Source organism: Quercus robur, chromosome 8 (assembly GCF_932294415.1).
Source record: "Quercus robur chromosome 8, dhQueRobu3.1, whole genome shotgun sequence".
Lineage (NCBI taxonomy): Eukaryota > Viridiplantae > Streptophyta > Magnoliopsida > Fagales > Fagaceae > Quercus > Quercus robur.
Window position 1 is genome coordinate 50,942,690 of NC_065541.1, and position 18,854 is coordinate 50,961,543.

General features: G+C 34.6%; 1 protein-coding gene across 5 annotated transcripts; it reads left to right on the forward strand.

Moving 5' to 3' along the window:
* Positions 1-5,401: 5,401 nt before the first annotated feature.
* LOC126696899 (SKP1-like protein 21) lies at positions 5,402-16,598 on the forward strand. Of its 5 annotated transcripts, XM_050393642.1 has the most exons (11): positions 5,403-5,607; positions 6,929-7,019; positions 7,252-7,299; positions 8,783-9,007; positions 9,300-9,491; positions 9,575-9,685; positions 9,877-9,955; positions 12,011-12,111; positions 12,234-12,412; positions 15,710-15,825; positions 16,243-16,598. In XM_050393642.1, the coding sequence occupies exons 3-11, from the start codon at positions 7,264-7,266 to the stop codon at positions 16,257-16,259; spliced, it is 1,056 nt and encodes a 351-aa protein (XP_050249599.1). In that variant the 5' UTR covers positions 5,403-5,607; positions 6,929-7,019; positions 7,252-7,263; the 3' UTR covers positions 16,260-16,598. The 5 variants fall into 5 exon arrangements, with proteins under 5 accessions (XP_050249602.1, XP_050249599.1, XP_050249598.1 ...); XM_050393645.1 differs by having other exon boundaries at positions 5,402-5,607; positions 6,929-7,299; positions 16,249-16,598; XM_050393641.1 differs by having other exon boundaries at positions 6,929-7,299.
* Positions 16,599-18,854: the final 2,256 nt, after the last annotated feature.

Genomic DNA, 18,854 nt, shown 5'->3' on the forward strand with positions numbered 1-18,854 from the left:
GAGAATATCACTACCAAGCAACCTTTTGGAGGCAGGAACCAATTCCAAAGTCATCTCCACCATTTTTCAAGAAGCATATCCCATGTCAAGAATAATCAAATCGGACCCCACCCACACGAGTGAGACTAAAACGTAATCGTGCACACTCCACCAACCTTAAACTATAAATAGGGGAAGTGAGTAAAGAGTGGGGGTTGGTCATTCTGAGCGAAACAAGGGGAGTTAACGAGAGATAATACTAACGACGAAGAGGAGCTTCGAGAAGGGGGGGGGGAATTTCGGGAGGGCAAAGAAGGGCAGCTAAGTAGTCCGGTTGGGAGCTACTGATAGTAGGAAACTCATAACCCACCGTAAAAATAAATTGTGAACCCAACACTAGGCCCAGTCCAACGAGGAGAATTGGGCACGCACACATTCGATTAAAATAATAAATTGTACTTATATCTTCTTAAAAAATATGAGAAAAGTTAACGAATGCCTTAAGGACATTTGTTAGTGAACCATTTTATAAGTGTTTTTATGGGAAAAAAATCAATTAATATTTTGATTTTTTTTTCTATTTTCCATAAAAAATGATATCAAAACTTTTTTAAAATTATTCATTAACAAATACTTAAGACACTTAGACACCAATTAACCGGACCCAGTAAAATATATATATTGGGTCCGGTTAACAAATCCATTATTGGAAAAGTTTTATTGGGAATTGAAAAAGTTGTCTAAACTTTTTCCAAAATTGGTTTACTATTATGTGCCCTAAGGGCACACATTAGTAAAATCCATATGTATATATATATATATATATCCTCATTTCATTTAATCAAGTCTTTCAGCCATTTTCTTCTTAAAAAAAAGAAAAGAAAAAAAAAAGAAAGAGAATAGTGAGAGAGAATAATAATAATAATAAGTGAAGAAGTCTTTTTAAAAAAAAAAAAAAAAACTTTTATCATTGACCTTTGTTTCTCTTTGCCTTTCAGACGTTTTTCACAGAACCTCTTTTACTTAAGTCCGATGTTCATCAATGCGCACGCCCATATGGGCCTTGTTTTGATCCAACTAAAAACTATTGGACTTTGGGCGCTGCTACTATACATGTATGTGGGCCGAAAATTACCAGTGACTGGAATTCGATTATGTGTAAATCATGATTCTTCAGACATAAATGTCTATAGGATATTGGATTATAGAATGAGTTTTTTTTTTTTTAATATGTACCACGTTGATCCTTGAATTATATGTTTAATAAGATTCAAGTGATAGCCCAATATTAGTGACATATTTTGTAATATTTTGTGCTCATGATTCAAATTTCACCTTTCATTTTATCTGCATATCTCAAAGAATTATATGTTTGACAATTACTCATACATATAACTATTTTCATTAGATTATAATTATTACTTTAGGCAAAGACTTCAAGGTGCGCCACTTGATCTAAAGGCCATTAACAATTAGATTAAGTGATTAACCATTTATTATGACGACAAGTCCATAAATGTGTTTGGAAGGATGGGGTAGAAGGAAAGAGGATGTGGTTTTAATTCACCAGTTGAGATGACAAACCTCTCATTTACGTTTGACCAATAAATGTTCTACCGTATTACTTCCAAAAAAAATTTAAAATAAAAAAAGGGAAAATTTGAAAGTAGAAAGAATAAAGCTTCCACTTATATTTAAAATAATAATAATTGTCAACTTTTGCTCATTTGATATCAATTCATATATATATTTATTTAAATTGAATAAAAAAGAGGGTATAATTTTGATTTATAAGATGTCTTATTATTTCCATTTTAATTTCTAGAACATTCAAACAAAGGGAGTGAGAGAGCTAAACCCTCTAAACCCTAGCACTTCTCCTATTTCTCATGTGTGGAAAATTAAATCTACCCCGAGAATCACTTTCTTTCGCACTGGTTTGTTAGATTAAAAAATTACTGGGACTTGTATAAATAAGGCGGCTGGAACTTTTGCTTTGGGCCTCTTCAACAAACATACCCCAATGATAACCATGATACAAGTTTGCTGGAAAAAACCACCAAAAAGTTGGTATACTCTAAACACAGATGGGTTGCTCTTGGGAACTTAGGAAGGGCAGGAGGTGGAGGTTTGATCCGCAATAGCGATGAAAATTAGGTTAAAGGTTTTGCTAGAGGATCGGGCAACACTAATAGTTGTTTGGCATAACTTTGGGTCTTGAGGGATTGGCTAACCTTGCATCTGATTTAGGAATTATACATTTAATTGTTAAAATGGATGTTTTGTCTGATATTTAGGGTCCGTTTGGCCTCGCGTTTTAAAAATAAAAATGGGCGTTTTGGACTCAAAACGCCAATTGCAGCCTGTTTGGCCATGCATGTTCTAACGTTTGTGATTTTAAAACGCGTGATTTCAAAACGAAACTATTTCCAGTGAATTTGAAAACACCATTCTGAGGGGCTGTAAAACGCATTTTTAAAATACAATTTACCACAAATACCCCCATCAAACTTGAACAAAGAACCCGGATAAATATTTCTCATTTTTTCCTCCATCATACCTTCACCTCTGCTTCACCTTCCATTTTGTTTTCGCCCTTCTCTTACTCTCACCATAGCATGCTAAATCCTCAATAATTTGGAGCACTCATATTCATCTTCTTTCTTTTCTTCAAGACTCAACTAGAAAGTATCATGGACAACAAAAGGATGGGTATTTGATCAACGAGGATAGTTGCTAGTGTTACTGGAGGATAAGTGTAGAAGTAGGACTATAAGAGTAAAATGAAATTGGTCAAGTGAAAGGTGTGCAGGTGATAGGGAATCTTTGTTAGGTGAAGTACTTCATGTGGAGTGGTGTTTTCACCCTCCACGTGTAGTTTTTTTTATTTAATAAATGGAATACTTTTTTTTATTTTTTTATTTTTAGAATTGAATACTTTAGTTTTATATATAAGATTGAATTTAATAAATGGAATACTTTGATTTTATATATAAGATTGAATTTAAAAATGTTGGTGTATATAGGTCTTTTTGGTAATTTGAAGTTAAAACAACAATTGAAAATCACACTTTTACAAAATTTGCCAAACACTCTAAAATTGCATTTTCAAAACGCCAGTTTTAAAACCGCTACTTTTTCAAAAACGCACTTTTACAAACAGCTTATCCAAACGAACCATCAACTTATGAAGAATTTTGCTTCTAACCATCATTTGGAACCTTTGCTTACAAATTGCAAGAAGCATTTAATGGGCATTCCCTAGACTCAGATTGAGCATGTTTACAAATAAGCTAATCAGTGTGCTGATGCACTGGCAAAACTAAACGCTAACTTGAACTCTGTTTTTATAGCTTTTGATTACCCACCAGCTGTGGTGAGGAACTTGCTTACCCTAAATAGGGCAACAAACGTTTGTAAATAGACTTATTTCTATTTATGTTTAGTCTAATATATTAGCCTTTTTAACCCAAAAAAAAAAAATTCTCCTCCCATACTTAGTTTTTTATTGTTATTATTATTATTTTATTTTTTTTATAATCCTCCCATGCTTATTTTTAAAACATCAAAGGAAAATTGATTACTATGTCCCACTCCTCCTCTCTCTCTCCTTATTCCTTGTGCCCTTTACTTTCTTGAGTTTTCTGTCCCTCTAAACTTTCAAACACATAGTTAGACATGCATTCATTTTTACAATTTATGTCTTAATCATTATCAAATTTCTTCCAAATATATCTCTTAGTCTTAGGAGACACCAAGGTGGTAGACTCAATGGACACATCTCAACTAAACAGGAAATAAGTGCTTTGCCGTATGAAGGTGCTTAAAGGATGTGTTGTAAACTTGAGGCTTCCAAGTTCCATTCATCACATTATCATCTCATAGGATTTTCAGAGTGTCTCTGGCAAGTGGAATGATTTGGCCAAAGATACCACTTCCTTATACATATTAAAGGACAAGAAATTATTATTTTCTTTTAAATGACATTATTTGAAAGGTTAGATTAAAATAGGAAAAAATGGCATGCGCCAACACACACACACACACACACACATATATATGATATATATATGTGGGGCCCAATAATTTATGGCCTTGGCCCATTTATTCATTGGGGCCCAAAGGCCCGAGCCGAGGAAGGTTATAGCCTAGGCTCGGTAATACAAGTACAGAATAGTTTTGGGACACAGCCGAGGATGATTCAGTCCTCGGCATGCCCGAGGTCTCACTGGAGGGAAGGGCAAAAACGGTATAGGAGCAGTTTGGGAAAAATCTAAAATATCTAGGTCAATAGAGAAGGATACGCTGGAAAAAATAACGACCAGGGAAAGCTGCCCTTACTGCCATTCAATACCTGCATCTGACAGAGCCATACTTTCCAGCTTTTACAACCACCCCCAACCACTCTGGATATGGGCTGATGAGACAAGTATCAGTCTTGGAAAAGTTGACCCTACACGTGGACGAAAGATAAGGAACACATGCTAGTATAAAAGGAAAAATAAGAATCCAGAGAGGAGGCTGGGAAAAATGGCCAAAAACCAGAGCCTCCCAACCCGCCTCCAGGAGAAAGACCCCTAGAGCGAACACGATTTAACTATGTATGAATACCACGAAAAACCATCGCCTGGTGATTAAGGCCTAGCCTTTCAAATCCACGCTCTACAAATGATATTGTTTGGGCCTTTTTACGTACGAACCCAACACTGTTACGAGTCGTTACAAATCATGTCCTCACAATATATATATATATATATATATATATATATATATATATTTTAATATTAAAAAAAATTATAAAGTGTTAAAAAAAAAATTGAGCCATACCAAGCCTTGAGTGAGTTTGGCAAAAGATTATTGAGGTGTAGCTGTTTTTTTTTTTTTTTTTTTTTTGGGGAGAAGTGCTGTACTGAATGCAAATCTATATGTGCTGGATTGATCTGAGCCATTATCCATTCATTGGAAAACATAATGATTGTTTTTCTTTTGTTTTATTGTTTTTTATTATAAATTTTTTTTTTTTTTAAAAAGTACATGAAACATTAAGAAAAACATAAATTATTATAAGACAAAGAATGATCATAATAGAACTGACCCATACTTTGAAAAATCTTCTTAAAAAAAAAAATAAAAGCTCTGAAAATAGAACAACCTGTTTTTTTCTTTAATAGCAAAAAAAAGAAAACAAAATGTTAAACAACTTAACTAAAAACTGGTCCTTAATCCTTATCCTTAACTTTTACCCTAATTTGTGTGTCTGTGCGGCGACGTTTTACATCAATGGAGAAGACTCACCCTCCTCATTTGCCCACCACCACACACACAATAAAAAATAATAATAATCAAAATCAAAATCAAAATCAAAATCAAAATTAGTTTCAGTCACATATTTTTTACATTTCCTTAAAAAAAGTTTCTTTCTTAAAAAAACCAAAAAAAAAAAAAAAAAAACAAAACATTCTGTGTCTATCCATCTCTCATAGTACTTTGGTTTGGATTCGCCGACAAGTACAACCGCCACAATTCCTGAAAGCAATTCAAAGCTCAGCTCTCTCTCTCTCTCTCTCTCTCTGAAAATTCATTCAATCCTCTTCTTCTTCCTCTTCTTCCTCAACTCAAAAGTCACAGGTATATCATACATGTCGCTTTCACATGCATATGTAAATGCATACATATATGTATGTGTAATACTATCTGTTTGCATATGTAGACATTTATAAGCCTCTATTGGGTTTTATTGTATTGTATTGTATTGTATTTTTCTTTTATTGATTGATTCATGGGGTTTTAAAAAAAAAAAAAAAGTAATAGTGTGAACCTTTCATTAGTGTTCATTTATGGGCTGGTAATTAATTGAGGTTATTGTGTTAATACCCTGTTGTTTGGGCAATTTTTTCTTTTGTTCTGTTATTTTGTATTCGTTTTGTTTGGTACCTGATTAGGAATGTTTGGCTGCTGAGAAAAGTGTGGGGAATGATAAGGAAAAAGAAGAAGAAGAAAGAAATTAAAAATCTTGAAATGTGGATTGTTCAATTATGTAAGGAATAAGATATGGGGGGACACTGAAATTTCACTAAAATCAGCCTAATGCAACTATCAACTATGTGGCTTAATTTAATTTAATGGACTTTTTTCCCCCCAATACTGATGAGAGTTATCAAATTGACCACTAAGAAAAAGACCTGGGCTGAAGTGCAATTGCTGATATGTGTAAGTGGCAAGTTAGTAAATGGCAGATTTTAACCTGTTGAAAGATTAGAAAGAGGCCATGTTCAGCTACATACCCTTTTAAGGGTCTTTTTTTTTTTTTTTTTTACCTCTATATAGTAAATATGAAAAATAGTCAGCTACCTCTTGTTGCATGTTTGTTTTAATAAATTTATTTGAAAGTTGATGATCTTATATGCTGGTGAGTATATTTATGTAAGATACTTCAGAAACAGTGGAGATTTGCATTGACAATATCCTATTGATTGATCGAACTTGTGGCGCATTCTGCTATGTCACTTATATGTTCCGTGTTTTTAGTCATGGTGCTTCAGCTAGGATGTGTAGGTGAAAATTCCCTTGTGAATATCAAGGGTCATGAATAATTTTGTCAGAATGGGGAATATTGATACAGGATGCTGGCTTTGGAGATGTGTAAATCGTTTGAAAAAAAGAATTTACTTATCAAGTTGGTAGTTTCATATTTCTTTGCGTAGGTAGAATTGGATTGCATAAATTGATAATTGGTATTATTTCAATCTTCAAATTAGGAGATTTAGCTATTGGCTCCATTTTGTATAGACAAAGTGAATGAACACAGCACACACACAAATGTGTGCATGTGTTTGGCATTTTGTTTAGGTTATGAGGATACAAATCTGTGTATTTGATTCAGCATTTTTTCCCCATTAATGTTATTTTCCTTGCAAATATTTGAATATTGATTTCTGCAAATTTGTAGAACACTGGGCATGAATTGACACTTTGTTGTTCGTCTGGGTACTTATCGTTGAAATTCGAAGCGTGCATCTGTGCCTTTTGTGGTTGGCAAGGTTGCATACTTTTCCTGCTTTGCCAGTTCAACTTTGAATCCAAAGATATTGATCAGGACATGAGGCTGGTTATATTATTGATGGGCTTGGTCCATTATGGCTTGTGTTGTGCTCTGATTACTTAGGAACGACAGCTGTCATTTGGCCTTCTTGGAGCTTTTGAGTTTTAGGAAACAGATTTGTACTTCTATTGAAAACGAGCTTTGTTTATTCATGTTTCTTTGTGTTTTAGAATAATTGGGAGATGTCAGAAGTTGATATGGCAGTTATTAAACCCGAGGTATGATGCTTTTTCTGTTTCATTCATTTCCTTTTCAGTCACTGGAGTTTCCTTGGGATTTTACTGCTTTCTTTTGGCCTTTTATTTTCTTGGCTCCTTGTCAATTAAGGGGTAGTGTTTTCTAAATTTTGAGTGGTCCATTCACTGTTATTTGTTTTTCTTTTTACCTTGGCGGGCAAATTGTATGGTTGTGATCTCTTCTGATTATTGTGCATACTTTATACGTGCAATTTAATCATCAAACTATAGAATATTGATCTCTGGTCTTTTTAAAAACGCGTACACACATGCATGTGCACACACAAACAAACGTTGTGTCTTTTTGGCTTGGTATGAGGCAAATTATATAGTCGTGATATAATCATTGCACATAAATTTATGTGCGCTCTTCAATTGTCAAACCATATAATATGGATCTGTATCTTTTTAACACTATATATATGATCATGGATGCCCATGTAACATAATATGTGTAAATGCATGCCAAGTTTACGTAGGCACCTTGAGAATTGTGGGTATCAGTAGGTTATAGAGGGTTAGTTTCCGAAAAGTAAATTAAGGCTTAGGGGTTTAAAGGATATTCCATGCAATTATGTAGTTGGATTGAGATTTGAAATAGAAAGAAATAAAGACAATCAATATAGTTAATATGATCAACAATGAATTCTATCCATAAAAGACCAGGCAATACTTTTAAAGTAGATTTAATCATTAATACCCAGGGGAATGAATGTTCAATTTAATCTTAATTGTACAAAGTTGGAAGGTTGCAAGAGTGAAAATTTGCAGTTCATGTGTATGTGTATTGCGGGGAGTTGAAATTATCCACTTTGTTGTTAGGGCCTAGGGGGTGGGGTGAGGTGAAGACAGATTTTAAGGCTTCTGCTCCTTGGGGAAGTGAAATATCATATTGTTACTATTATTGTGTGATGAGGACAATGATGCTCTTTTTTCTTTTTTCTTTTTTTTTTTTTGGTGAACATAAAATTTACCAACACCATGCTACCTTTTTACAACCTTAGCAAAGCCCCAGGGGCAGGAGATCTGAATTAGGGCCTTTTGTGCAACCGCCTCCTGTGTTTCCCACCAGATTTTGATGCTTTTCTTTATATAAGTGATGGTCCTTTGGAAGAGATGGCATGTTGTTTCCCTAGGAAAGATGTCCGTAACAAACCATAAGGAAAGATGGCCTGTTGTTCCTTCAGAAGGATAGGTGAACCCAATTTCTGAACAGATGCAAACCACAAGGAAAGATATTTTGTGACTTTCTTTTTCTATTAAATAAAAATCAAGTCATGACACAGCATAATATAGAATGTGTCAGACTCAAAATGATATTAATTCTGTTTAAGGTTGTGCTCCTTTTTCTAGCAGCTTTTAATTCTTGTAGTTACTGTTTACTTTTTATGGCCTCAGTTTTACGAACTTTTCTGTATTTTAGTGTTAACACTGATACTGAAGCTTTGCCAATATGCATTCTCAGATGATGAAGTCCTATATCTGGCTTCAGACTGCTGATGGTTCAATCCAACAAGTGGATCAAAAGGTTGCCATCTTTTCTCCTATGATACGTCAAGAAATAACGCAAAAAGGCATGGGATCGTCCAAGAACTATGCAATATCCCTTCCACAACAAGTTAATCCTGTTATGTTGAGCTTAATTTTGGATTACTGTAGGTTTCATCAAGTGACAGGTCACTCACCCAAGGTTCTACGTGTTTCCGAATTTCATTTTCCTTTTAATTGGAATTATGTTCTTTCCATGCTCTTGAATGATATCTAACTTGCACCTTCTCCTCCCATACAAATGGGATGGAGATGAGATTGTGGGTACAAGGCCTACTACATATGTAATATACCAGTTAGAAAGAAAAATCTGAGATATTTGGACCAATTATTTAACTTCTTGCTTTTTAATTTTATACTCAAGATGACACAGTTAAGAATGGCCAAATCTGAATGCAAATGGGTGTTTGACTTTAGGCTGTTCTTTTGCATAGGAAATCAAGTCTTTTGATGAAAAGTTCATTAGGATGGACACAAAGAAGCTCTGTGAGTTGACATCTGCTGCTGACAGCCTCCAGTTAAAGCCTTTGGTGGATCTTACTAGTCGTGCACTTGCACGAATAATAGAAGGGAAAACCCCTGAGGAGATTCGTGAGATATTTCATTTGCCTGATGATCTTACAGAGGTGCCTGGTGCTTGTGAGAACTGCATATGTTTAGTGCCCTTTTTATCATCTTTGTTGTTTCTAATGCTAATCCATTAATCCAGGAAGAGAAACTGGAACCTTTAAAAAACACAACGGATGACCTACGCATTCGACTTTTGAATCGACTTTATGCAAGAAAGAGGAAGGAACTAAAAGAGAGAGAGAAACTAAAGGTGATTGTGCATTACATGCTATCGTCCATTCCATATTATTCTTCAGCCTGCAGTTTTAAACCTTAATTGTGAATTTTTGGTTTGACATTCATTTGCACTTCAAATGTATTGAGCAATTGTGTTCATGTGCCATTAAATTCCTAAAACTGTATACTGAGGTTGATGACAAATGAGCCTGCCATATGTTACAGAATGTTGAGGCTGAAGAAGAGCACGTGGATGACCGTTCAGTTGATGATCTCTTGTCATTTATAAATGGAGGAAATGGAGGTATACATGAAAGTTTGTCTACTTTTTGTAGTATGCTTAGTTCATAAGTCTAGTTTACCACCTCCACACAATTATCTGGAATTATGTAGACTGGCCTAAACTGTAATTTTTGAGCCTGTATAACAACACTGTTGACCATTCAATTTTGAAGGTTAATATTACTATTAACACAACCTCCTCATACTGTAATGTTAGTCCTTTGGAATAAGAGAAAAATAAGAATATACTTATGGGAAAAAAAGTAAGGTGTTGGGGCATGCTAGTTTTTATTCTCCAACAAGATTTTCGTGGTGTCTTATTTGAGAAGGGTTTTATGTTTGAAAGTTGCAATTAAAAGCAAATGGTGTGAGAAACATGGGTTGGAATTTTTTTTTTGGATCCTAATCTGAATAGAAGGGATCTATAAGAAAATGCAGGAGATTAGGATTAGAATATGAAGAGCTAAGAATAGAGAAGATTGGAGATAGACAAAAGAGGAACTTGAAAGGTTAGAGGTAGAATGGCAAAATGAGATTCATCATTGACTTCTTAATTTCATGCAAAGAAGCCTTTTCATTGGCTTTACAAAACTGACAATCGATAAAATAATAATTTTGATTCTGATCTTAATATCAAGTCTCAAATGCCCTAGCTGAAGCATTTAAAGAGAAGTTCCAAGACTGCATCAATATTCATCATAGAGATAAAAACCAAAGATTGACTTGATTCACATTTGAGTACCATATCAGGTAGGCCCTTCTAGGTCGTTATCTTACTGAAGTCAACCTAATCATGTTGAATCAAGTTTGGTTATTTATTTATTTATTTTAGGAAAATACAAAATGAACAAAAATAACTTGCTTTCTATGATTCTTGTCTTCTTCTAGAGTCACTGTTTTGGGCATGGTTTCCAGTTGTTGAACTTCTTGTCATCTTCCAGAGGCTCATTTTTGGGAATGTTTTTAAGTTTTTAACTGAAGTAAGAAAAGCTTGAGAGAGAGAGAGAGAGAGAGAGAGAGAGAGAGATAACCTAGGATGCATGGACACTTTATTTGGGGTGCCGTACTTGTGTCGTAACAGTTTCTTATCTCTCGTATCATGTTATAATTTTTCAAAAATTTCTCATGTCGCCATGTCGTACCTATACCCGTACCTGTGTCTGTGCATCCTAGGAGATAACCATGTTTGGCTAAAAAGTGAGAGTAAGACAAAAACTGATATTGGCAATCCAAAGGGGAGAAAAGGGGGAAGGGGGGGGGGGGGGGTGGGGGGGTTGGTAACAATGTATGATTAGAAGTTCTAATTAAGACATGAGCTGATACAAGCAATCCAGTGGAGTTCCCTTGAAATGCATAGATGCCCCAACATCTAATTGTGGATCCACATCAAAGTATATAGGGAGTTGAGCTTTGGTGGGATCTATTGTGGTGCTGACGTGTGCCACTATTAATTCCTCATATCAATGTTTGATTACTATACCTGTTTGTATTTTTTCTTAGTAAATGATATTTTTGATGTAGCTAAATTTAATTAATCGCGTGGGCTTGTTAATTTTTAGTAATACAACATTAATGATTCTTACTTATATAAAAAAAAAGTAATACAACATAATAATTTGATTGTATCATTTATCCTTTGTTTGTTTTTTTTTTTTGCTGAGATTATGATGTACAAGAAAATAACATTTCCTATACTACATAAAAGCTTAAGGGAAAAACTTAAGTACAATTCCTTAGGTGTTGTATCCTAAGTTCTCCAACTAAATTCAAACATGTGGGTTATTGGCCACTGCAGCTTATAGTTACAATTTCCAACGCCACATGGTTGAATTTAATTAGAAAACTTAAGATACAGTTAGTAAGTTTTACTCAAATTATAAATACCTATATACATGTCTTAACTATTGCTAGTGTGTTTTCCTGGATTCCATACTTCCACCTTTTACTGTATGTTTGATCATTAGAGATTCTTTTGAAAAAAAAAAGGGCTGTGAAGTGTAGCTTCTTAGTCCTTTTCTTTCCCCATTTTATTTCCTTTTAAAGGCCTCATTAGAGGTAAGGAAACTCTGTTTCACAGATTCTAAGGGGGTTAAAGCTTCAAAGAATAAAAAGAAGAACCGGAGAAGAAAAGATCAACAGAAAAGTGTTTCTATAGACGAATCCATAGAAAGCCGTAAGGTCTGAGCCATCATGTCACTGTATCTTCTTTTTCCCCCTGGATGATCATTGAAACTTGAAACACATTTGTCAAAGCTGTCGAGTAACTGAATTTTTTTTTTTTTTTTTTTTCCATGTTATAGGATTCAAATGGTGTTAATTTTGCATGCCATAGTGCTGAAGTTAATAAATTGCGGCCCCATCCTGGTGAGACATCAAAATTACTTGATGTGGAAGATGATGCTTTCGCAAATAAGGTCGATTTCGATGATGGTGATATTGATGATGAAATTGACCCTGCACTAAAGGAAATAATTGATAGGTCAGTCAGACAAATTTTCTGGTTATTGAATACACTTGCTACTTTTGTACAGGGAAGATAAATTAGGATTCCATTTTTAGTTTCTGGTGTTCCTCATTGTGAGTGCACAAAAATTTATGCCTGCATACATGCAGTTTAGGGCTAACTTGTATGTTCTTGTTCCTCATCTCAAATTGGTTCATATTAAATAGAAATATTACTTTGAGCAAAGTTTAGGAAACAATAATTTTTCTTTGATGAGTTTTTACCCAAGAAGCACGGACACGGGTATGAATTTGGGTACAACATAGCAACACAGAATTTTTTTTAAAATTAGGACACAACACAACAGGGATGCGCATATTAATTAATTATTAAATATATTTTTAATTATATTTTTAAATATTGTTAAGCATTTATTTTTGCATATAATGTTAAACATATATCGATTAAGAGTAATAATGGATAAAAAAGTGAATTCATGGCTAATAAATTATGTTTAGAAATTAGGATTCCCAGAGTACCATAAATGTGTACTCTCCCCTCTCACATAATTGTGGGTCTCACTAATTAAATTTATGGTGGGACTCACAATTCACGTGAGAGGAGGGAGTACGCATTTATGGTACTCCCGGAGTATTCAATAATTTTCCGGAAATTAGAATACAAACCAAGAATAAGATCCAAAAGAATAAATAAAAGATAACTAAATAAGTGTTCAAGATTGAAACTTAAAAGAAATAAAGGCTAAAGGTATGTTTGGTAACTTTTTTTTTTCCCTTATTTTATGTTTCCAAAAACAATTTTTTATTTTTTAGACTAAAAAACTTGTTTGGCAACTCAAAATGAATAGAAAACAAAAATTGTTCTCAAAACTTAATTTGGGAAGGAAACTAAAAACATGCAAAAAACTATTTTTAGTTTTTAATTTTCAAAAGACAATGAAACACGTATTTGATTTAATGAATCTGTCTTATTTAATGAGTTAGCATTAGAGTTCAGATCCTAGTATATTTTAGTATTTTCTATTTTTTTCTTTAAAAAACTGTTTTTTAATTTCAACTAACCAAACATGTTTTTGATTTCAAAAATAAAAGAAAATTTTTTTCTTTATATTTCCAAAAACAAGTTTTAGAAATTGTAGAAGTGGCTAGGACACACATGTAGAAGTGTCCTAGATGTGTTCCGTGTCTGACACGGGTTCAATACGACTACAACACTCCAAATGAAGTGTCCATGTTTTCTAGGTGGTTACTTTAGCTTTTAACAAAATATGCTGATGCTCTATGGATGAAGGGTTTGTCCAAATAGGTTTCTGTATGTGAGAGCGAGATGGAATGAGAAATGATGTTTGATAGGCCTCAAACTTATGATACTGTGTATTTTTAACAAGGGTTGCAATTATTGCTTCCTTAAAGAGGTTGGACTATTGAAACTGGTCTTGGTTTGTACAAAGGTCCGGGGGTGGTTTTTACATGATACTGGTAGAACTCTTGATGCGCAAGGGACTCAGCAAATTGTGGAATAACAGACAAGCACAAGTAGATGTTTTATGATCTCAAAATAGTTTTTATCTGTTGAAGTTAATATGATTTCCCCCATCTGTCTAATCTCTGGTTGATCTATTACACAAGAATATCCTTGGGGATGGCACGGAGTTGGATTATTGAGCATCAGCAGTGGGGCTTGTATGTGCCAAATGTTAGGAACATTTGGCATTTAAGCCCCAAAACTGCTCAACAATGGGAAGACCATATTGCATATGCCAAATTTTTTTTGAGATTTAGCTATAGTACCATCTCAAATGTAAGATGGTACTGTAGCTGAATGGTATAAATTATTATTTTTTTTTAATACTCTCATTTCTCTCTCCTCTCTCATTTTTTCTCTTTCTTTTCTCTCTCTTTCTTTCTGCTTTCTCTTCTTCTTGCTCTCTCTTCTTCAACGGAATGGAGGCAATGGCGTCTCGATCAGAAAAGTTGTGGTGGAGGCGTGGTGGTCGTGGGTTTCTGGCGTTTGGGTCGAATTTGGGTGGCATTTGGGTGGTGTTTGGCGTTTGGGTCGAAGATGATGATGATGACGACGGGTTTGGGATGAATCCAGACGGCGACAGGCGACCCTCTCTCTCTTGCCATCGCTGCCGGCGAGAACAGATGGGTTTGATTTTGGATTTTGATTTTGATTTTGATTTGGCTGGATTTGGCTGTGCTGTGTTGCCGTTGGATTTTTTTTTTTGGTTCAGCTACTGGGGTTTGTGGTTGTGGCTGGTGGGCCGACAGTGGAGGTGGTGGAAGTAGTTGTGGCTGGTGGGCTGACGGTGGGGTGGGTGTCTGTGGCTCCGTCGGAGTGGGTTTTGGGTCAGTGGGTGGCGGTGTGGGTTTGCTGCCTGGGTTTTTTTTGGGTGTTGACGGTAGATTATGGGTTGCTGGTGGTGGTGGCGGTAGTGGTGTCAGGTGTGTGTAGTGCGGTGGTGGTGGTGATTGTGGTTGTTGAATAGAAATAAAGAGAGAGAAAGAATAAATAATGTGTTTTATTGTAAATGATGGTAATTGTGAGATATATTATTTTATTGTGTAGAAATATTATTTTAATGAGTAGAATAGGAAAATAAAAGTTGGGATGTTAGGTGTATTGTAAAATGGTATGGTATATTGATAAAGTAGCTTTTTGGGATGGTAAAATAAGATGAGATATGATATCCGGATGTGGATGCTTAAGCTGACTGCAGTTCCATTGTTTTTATCTCACTGTGTTGATGTTCTAGGAAGATGCTGTATTTAAGACTTGGATTGTGAATTTGCCACGGATGACAATGGTTTGGCCTTTTACAATTATTCTGTTATGCTGAGTGGGAATTTATATGATATGTATAGAATTTGAAATAGGTTTTACTCATCCAAAAAAGAAGAAGAATAATAATTTGAAATAGGGTTGTTTTACCACTTCCATCTGAAATTTGCCAGACAGGAAAGGATGAATTTGATGTGTTTTTTTTTTTTTTTTGAGGTGGGGAGTTGATAATAAGACAATCTCATTTTAGTTATCATCATACCCATTTTTGTGGAATGGGCACAATTATTTAGGATCCTTACCCCTGTCACAGGAGCCTTCCAACCCCCCACCCCCCCGGGCGACCCCCTTCCCTTTCTACTTTTTTATCCTTCCATTCCCATTGTAGTTGTTTTCAATTCAGTTTGTGGAGACAAGTTCAACTAATAATTAGTTAGATGGAAAAAGAATCGCATCTTTCTTTGTATTTTTGTATTCTACCTTTTAATTACTTGTTTCTATTATCTTACATAATTTCTTTTGACTCAGGGAGGTGGAAGATTTTGCGCGGAGATTGAATTCAGATTGGCCTAAAAGGATGCAGGAGATTCTTAGGCCAGTACATCTATCCATCAATGGAAATGGTTCCATAAAGAGATACTCTAGTACGATTACTCTTCCCTCACTTTTTATAGTTTCTCCATGCAGTGTTTACTTCAGATATGCTCTTTACATGATCATGATCCATTCTAGTTCAAGTCCTTTGTGCCAAAATAGTTGCCAGCTTCTCTTTTGGTTGTGTACGGAAGTTGCAGAATAAGTGATTTTTTTTTTTTTTTTGGCTCCCATTTCATGTACTGTATCTATTTTTTCCTCATTAGAATATTACTAACCCTGATTTTGATTTTGTCATATAAAATTTTGAATTATCTGCAAGTCCCGGCATTCTGTGTGGGTGCATTATCTCTAATGATATGATAACTGTTTTTAGGTTCTTGATTGAGGATAAAGCCAGGCTAATCTTTTCAACTATCACCATTATATTCTATCATACTCACGGGATAATTTGTTTGCATTGATAGGACCAGACCCGGAGTGAAAATGATCCGTAAAATAAAATATGGTTGCGCTCTGAGATTGGCCAATGGCTTTGAACAATTTTGACCAGATTCTTACAGTTCCTTACACAGGAGTTGTCATTGACATTATTGTCACTAATGGGGATTGACATGTGAGCTTTCTTTATTTTTTATTTTTTAATTTTTTTTTCCTTTGGTTCATTGTGCTTAGCCAGGATGCAATTTTGATTCTGGGTGCAACCTGTATTCTGAGGGAAGAAAAAAAAAGAAAAAAAGTTGTTATTTCTGAGCTAATTCTGCTCAATCATTAGTCTGTAATGAGTTGCAATTTTGCATTTAGTAGGAGTTCCTTGTCGTTAGATTTGTGTCCTTTCATAAAGAATTTATTATTTCTGATTTTGTATATGATTACTAAATAAATTATTAGTATTATTTTTGTTCAATTTAGGGGTATGCACAAAACCGACGAACCGAAAAAACCAGCCGAATCGTTGCCAAATTTTTTGTTTGGTTTCGGTTCGGTTTTGAATTTTTAAAACCGAAAATATTCGGTTTGGTTTTTGGTGGTAGGTTTGAATGCACCGAACTGACCGAAACCGAACCGAATCATAATAATATATTTTATATTAAATAAATAATATATAATATATAATATTTGGGCCTTAGGCTTCTTATACATATTTGGGTCTGCCTTACATATTTGGCCCTTTCAAAAAAAATTTTTTTTAAACCATTTAGACCTTTCTTTTTTTTCTATTATATTGTAGGGATGATATGCCCAATAGTATATATTGGGCCGGGGGCCTGGTCTAAGGACGCCTAGTAGTCCGAAGATGGATAAACGTTGTTATGGAGATAGGCATTAATGAATAAGGAAAGGATCTGGCCATGATGGTCTAAGAAGGTGGTCTAAAAAGGGATACTTCCTCGGCTGAGCAAAGTAAAAGTCAGAAGGTGTGGTTTGCCATCTGGAGCAACATTCTGGGAGATTCTATTGATATGGATGCACATCATGAAAGCGTGGGACAAAGGGAGTTATGAAATATCTAAGAGAAAGCTGTCATTACCGCATTGAATGCTCTGTAGTTAACTCTTTGACCGCATTAATGAGGAAGTAATACATGAATAGTAATTTTCAACTTTACAGCTACTCCCAAAGACTTTAGGAAGGTGTTGATGGGACAGGGATCAACACCAATGATCTGATCAACACATGAAAGGTGGAGATGAAAGGAGTGAAGCAGTATAAAAGAAAAAGAATGCATTGAGAATAAGCATCAGAGAATTAAGAGAAAAATACTGTAGCAACAAGAACTGTGCCTGTAATCCAATTCAAGTGATATATACAAGAACTGATCTCCTCAGATTGTGTCAAGGACGATTCTCTTTGGATAAAACCAGTTTATCTTTACTTTTTTGTTATCTAGATCCATTATAATTGTTACCCAACTCATTAAAGCATAGTTTTCTAACCCACTCTTTACAAATTCATTGTATTGGACTTTTTGGGTTTAGATCCTTTTACCTTTTGGGCTTAGAAACCAAATTGTGACCTTACATATATGATCTGGCCTTTTCTTGTTTTTGATAGGAATCCATCAATTATAAAAATAAGATCCGGCCCTTTCCCCTTTTCCATGTTTTCATTTTATTTTTAGAGTAAGTAAGTATAATTAAACTAATTACTAATTAGATATCTAATTAACCTAATTAAACTTAACCTAATTTAAATTTAAAAACAAAATTTAAAAACCCTACCCATAATCCACACATTTTACTTTCACTCTCACAACCTCCATTCGTCAACCCTCCACTCTCATCGCTCCACATGCCGCCTCCACACGTCGGCCTCCCTACGCCGGCCTAATCTTTTCATTCTCATGATGACCCTCTCTTTCTCTTTAATTTCTCCATAATTTCCTCTCTCTTTTTTATATTCTAGGTTTGTTTAATATTAAATCGATGCTATTTTTTCAATTTTTATGTGCAAATAAAGTTAGGGTTTTGAAAAAACTTATGTGCTTGGTTGCTTGTGCTGGTTGGTTTCTTTATTAAACATTAGATGAGAAGCCATTGGAGATCAAAAGAAGTGCTACCACTCTTTTTGCTTGGATTTAAGTTTGTTGGGTTTATATTTTGAGTTTGTTCTTTATTTCTTTTCTCCGGATCAATTTCTTTATTTTTTTTTCTTTGTTTGCTTTCTTAGAAAATAAATGATAAGGAATCGAAAAAAAACCCATCGAAACCGATTGATTTCCAATTACTCCAATTGGTTTCGATTGAGATTTTCACAAACCGAAAATTTTGGTTTCGGTTGGCCAACACTTAGAAAACTGACCGAACCGAACCGATGACACCCCTAATTCAATTTGTGCATAACGTAAGCAAAACTGCGTGAGAAACCAAGTCAAGTCGTACAACCAATCAAACTTTCGATTTTGGGTTTTAATCAATTTAGTTTGGTTTGATTGTTTTTATTTATTTTTTTCAAAGGAGTTTTGATTATTTTTTTCAAGGATTAGTTCAGTTGGGTTTTGATTTGGTAAACAAAAACCCCCAGCCAACTTTTTTGGACAACCACCAATGACCAATATATATATATATATATATATATA

Excerpts from the sequence above, each read along its gene's own strand:
- LOC126696899 (XM_050393641.1), top strand. The coding sequence starts at position 7,264 with ATGTCAGAAGTTGATATGGCAGTTATTAAACCCGAG. Across the intron at positions 7,300-8,782 it reads TGGCAGTTATTAAACCCGAG|ATGATGAAGTCCTATATCTG; the intron begins GTATGATGCTTT and ends ATGCATTCTCAG. Across the intron at positions 9,956-12,010 it reads TATAAATGGAGGAAATGGAG|ATTCTAAGGGGGTTAAAGCT; the intron begins GTATACATGAAA and ends TCTGTTTCACAG.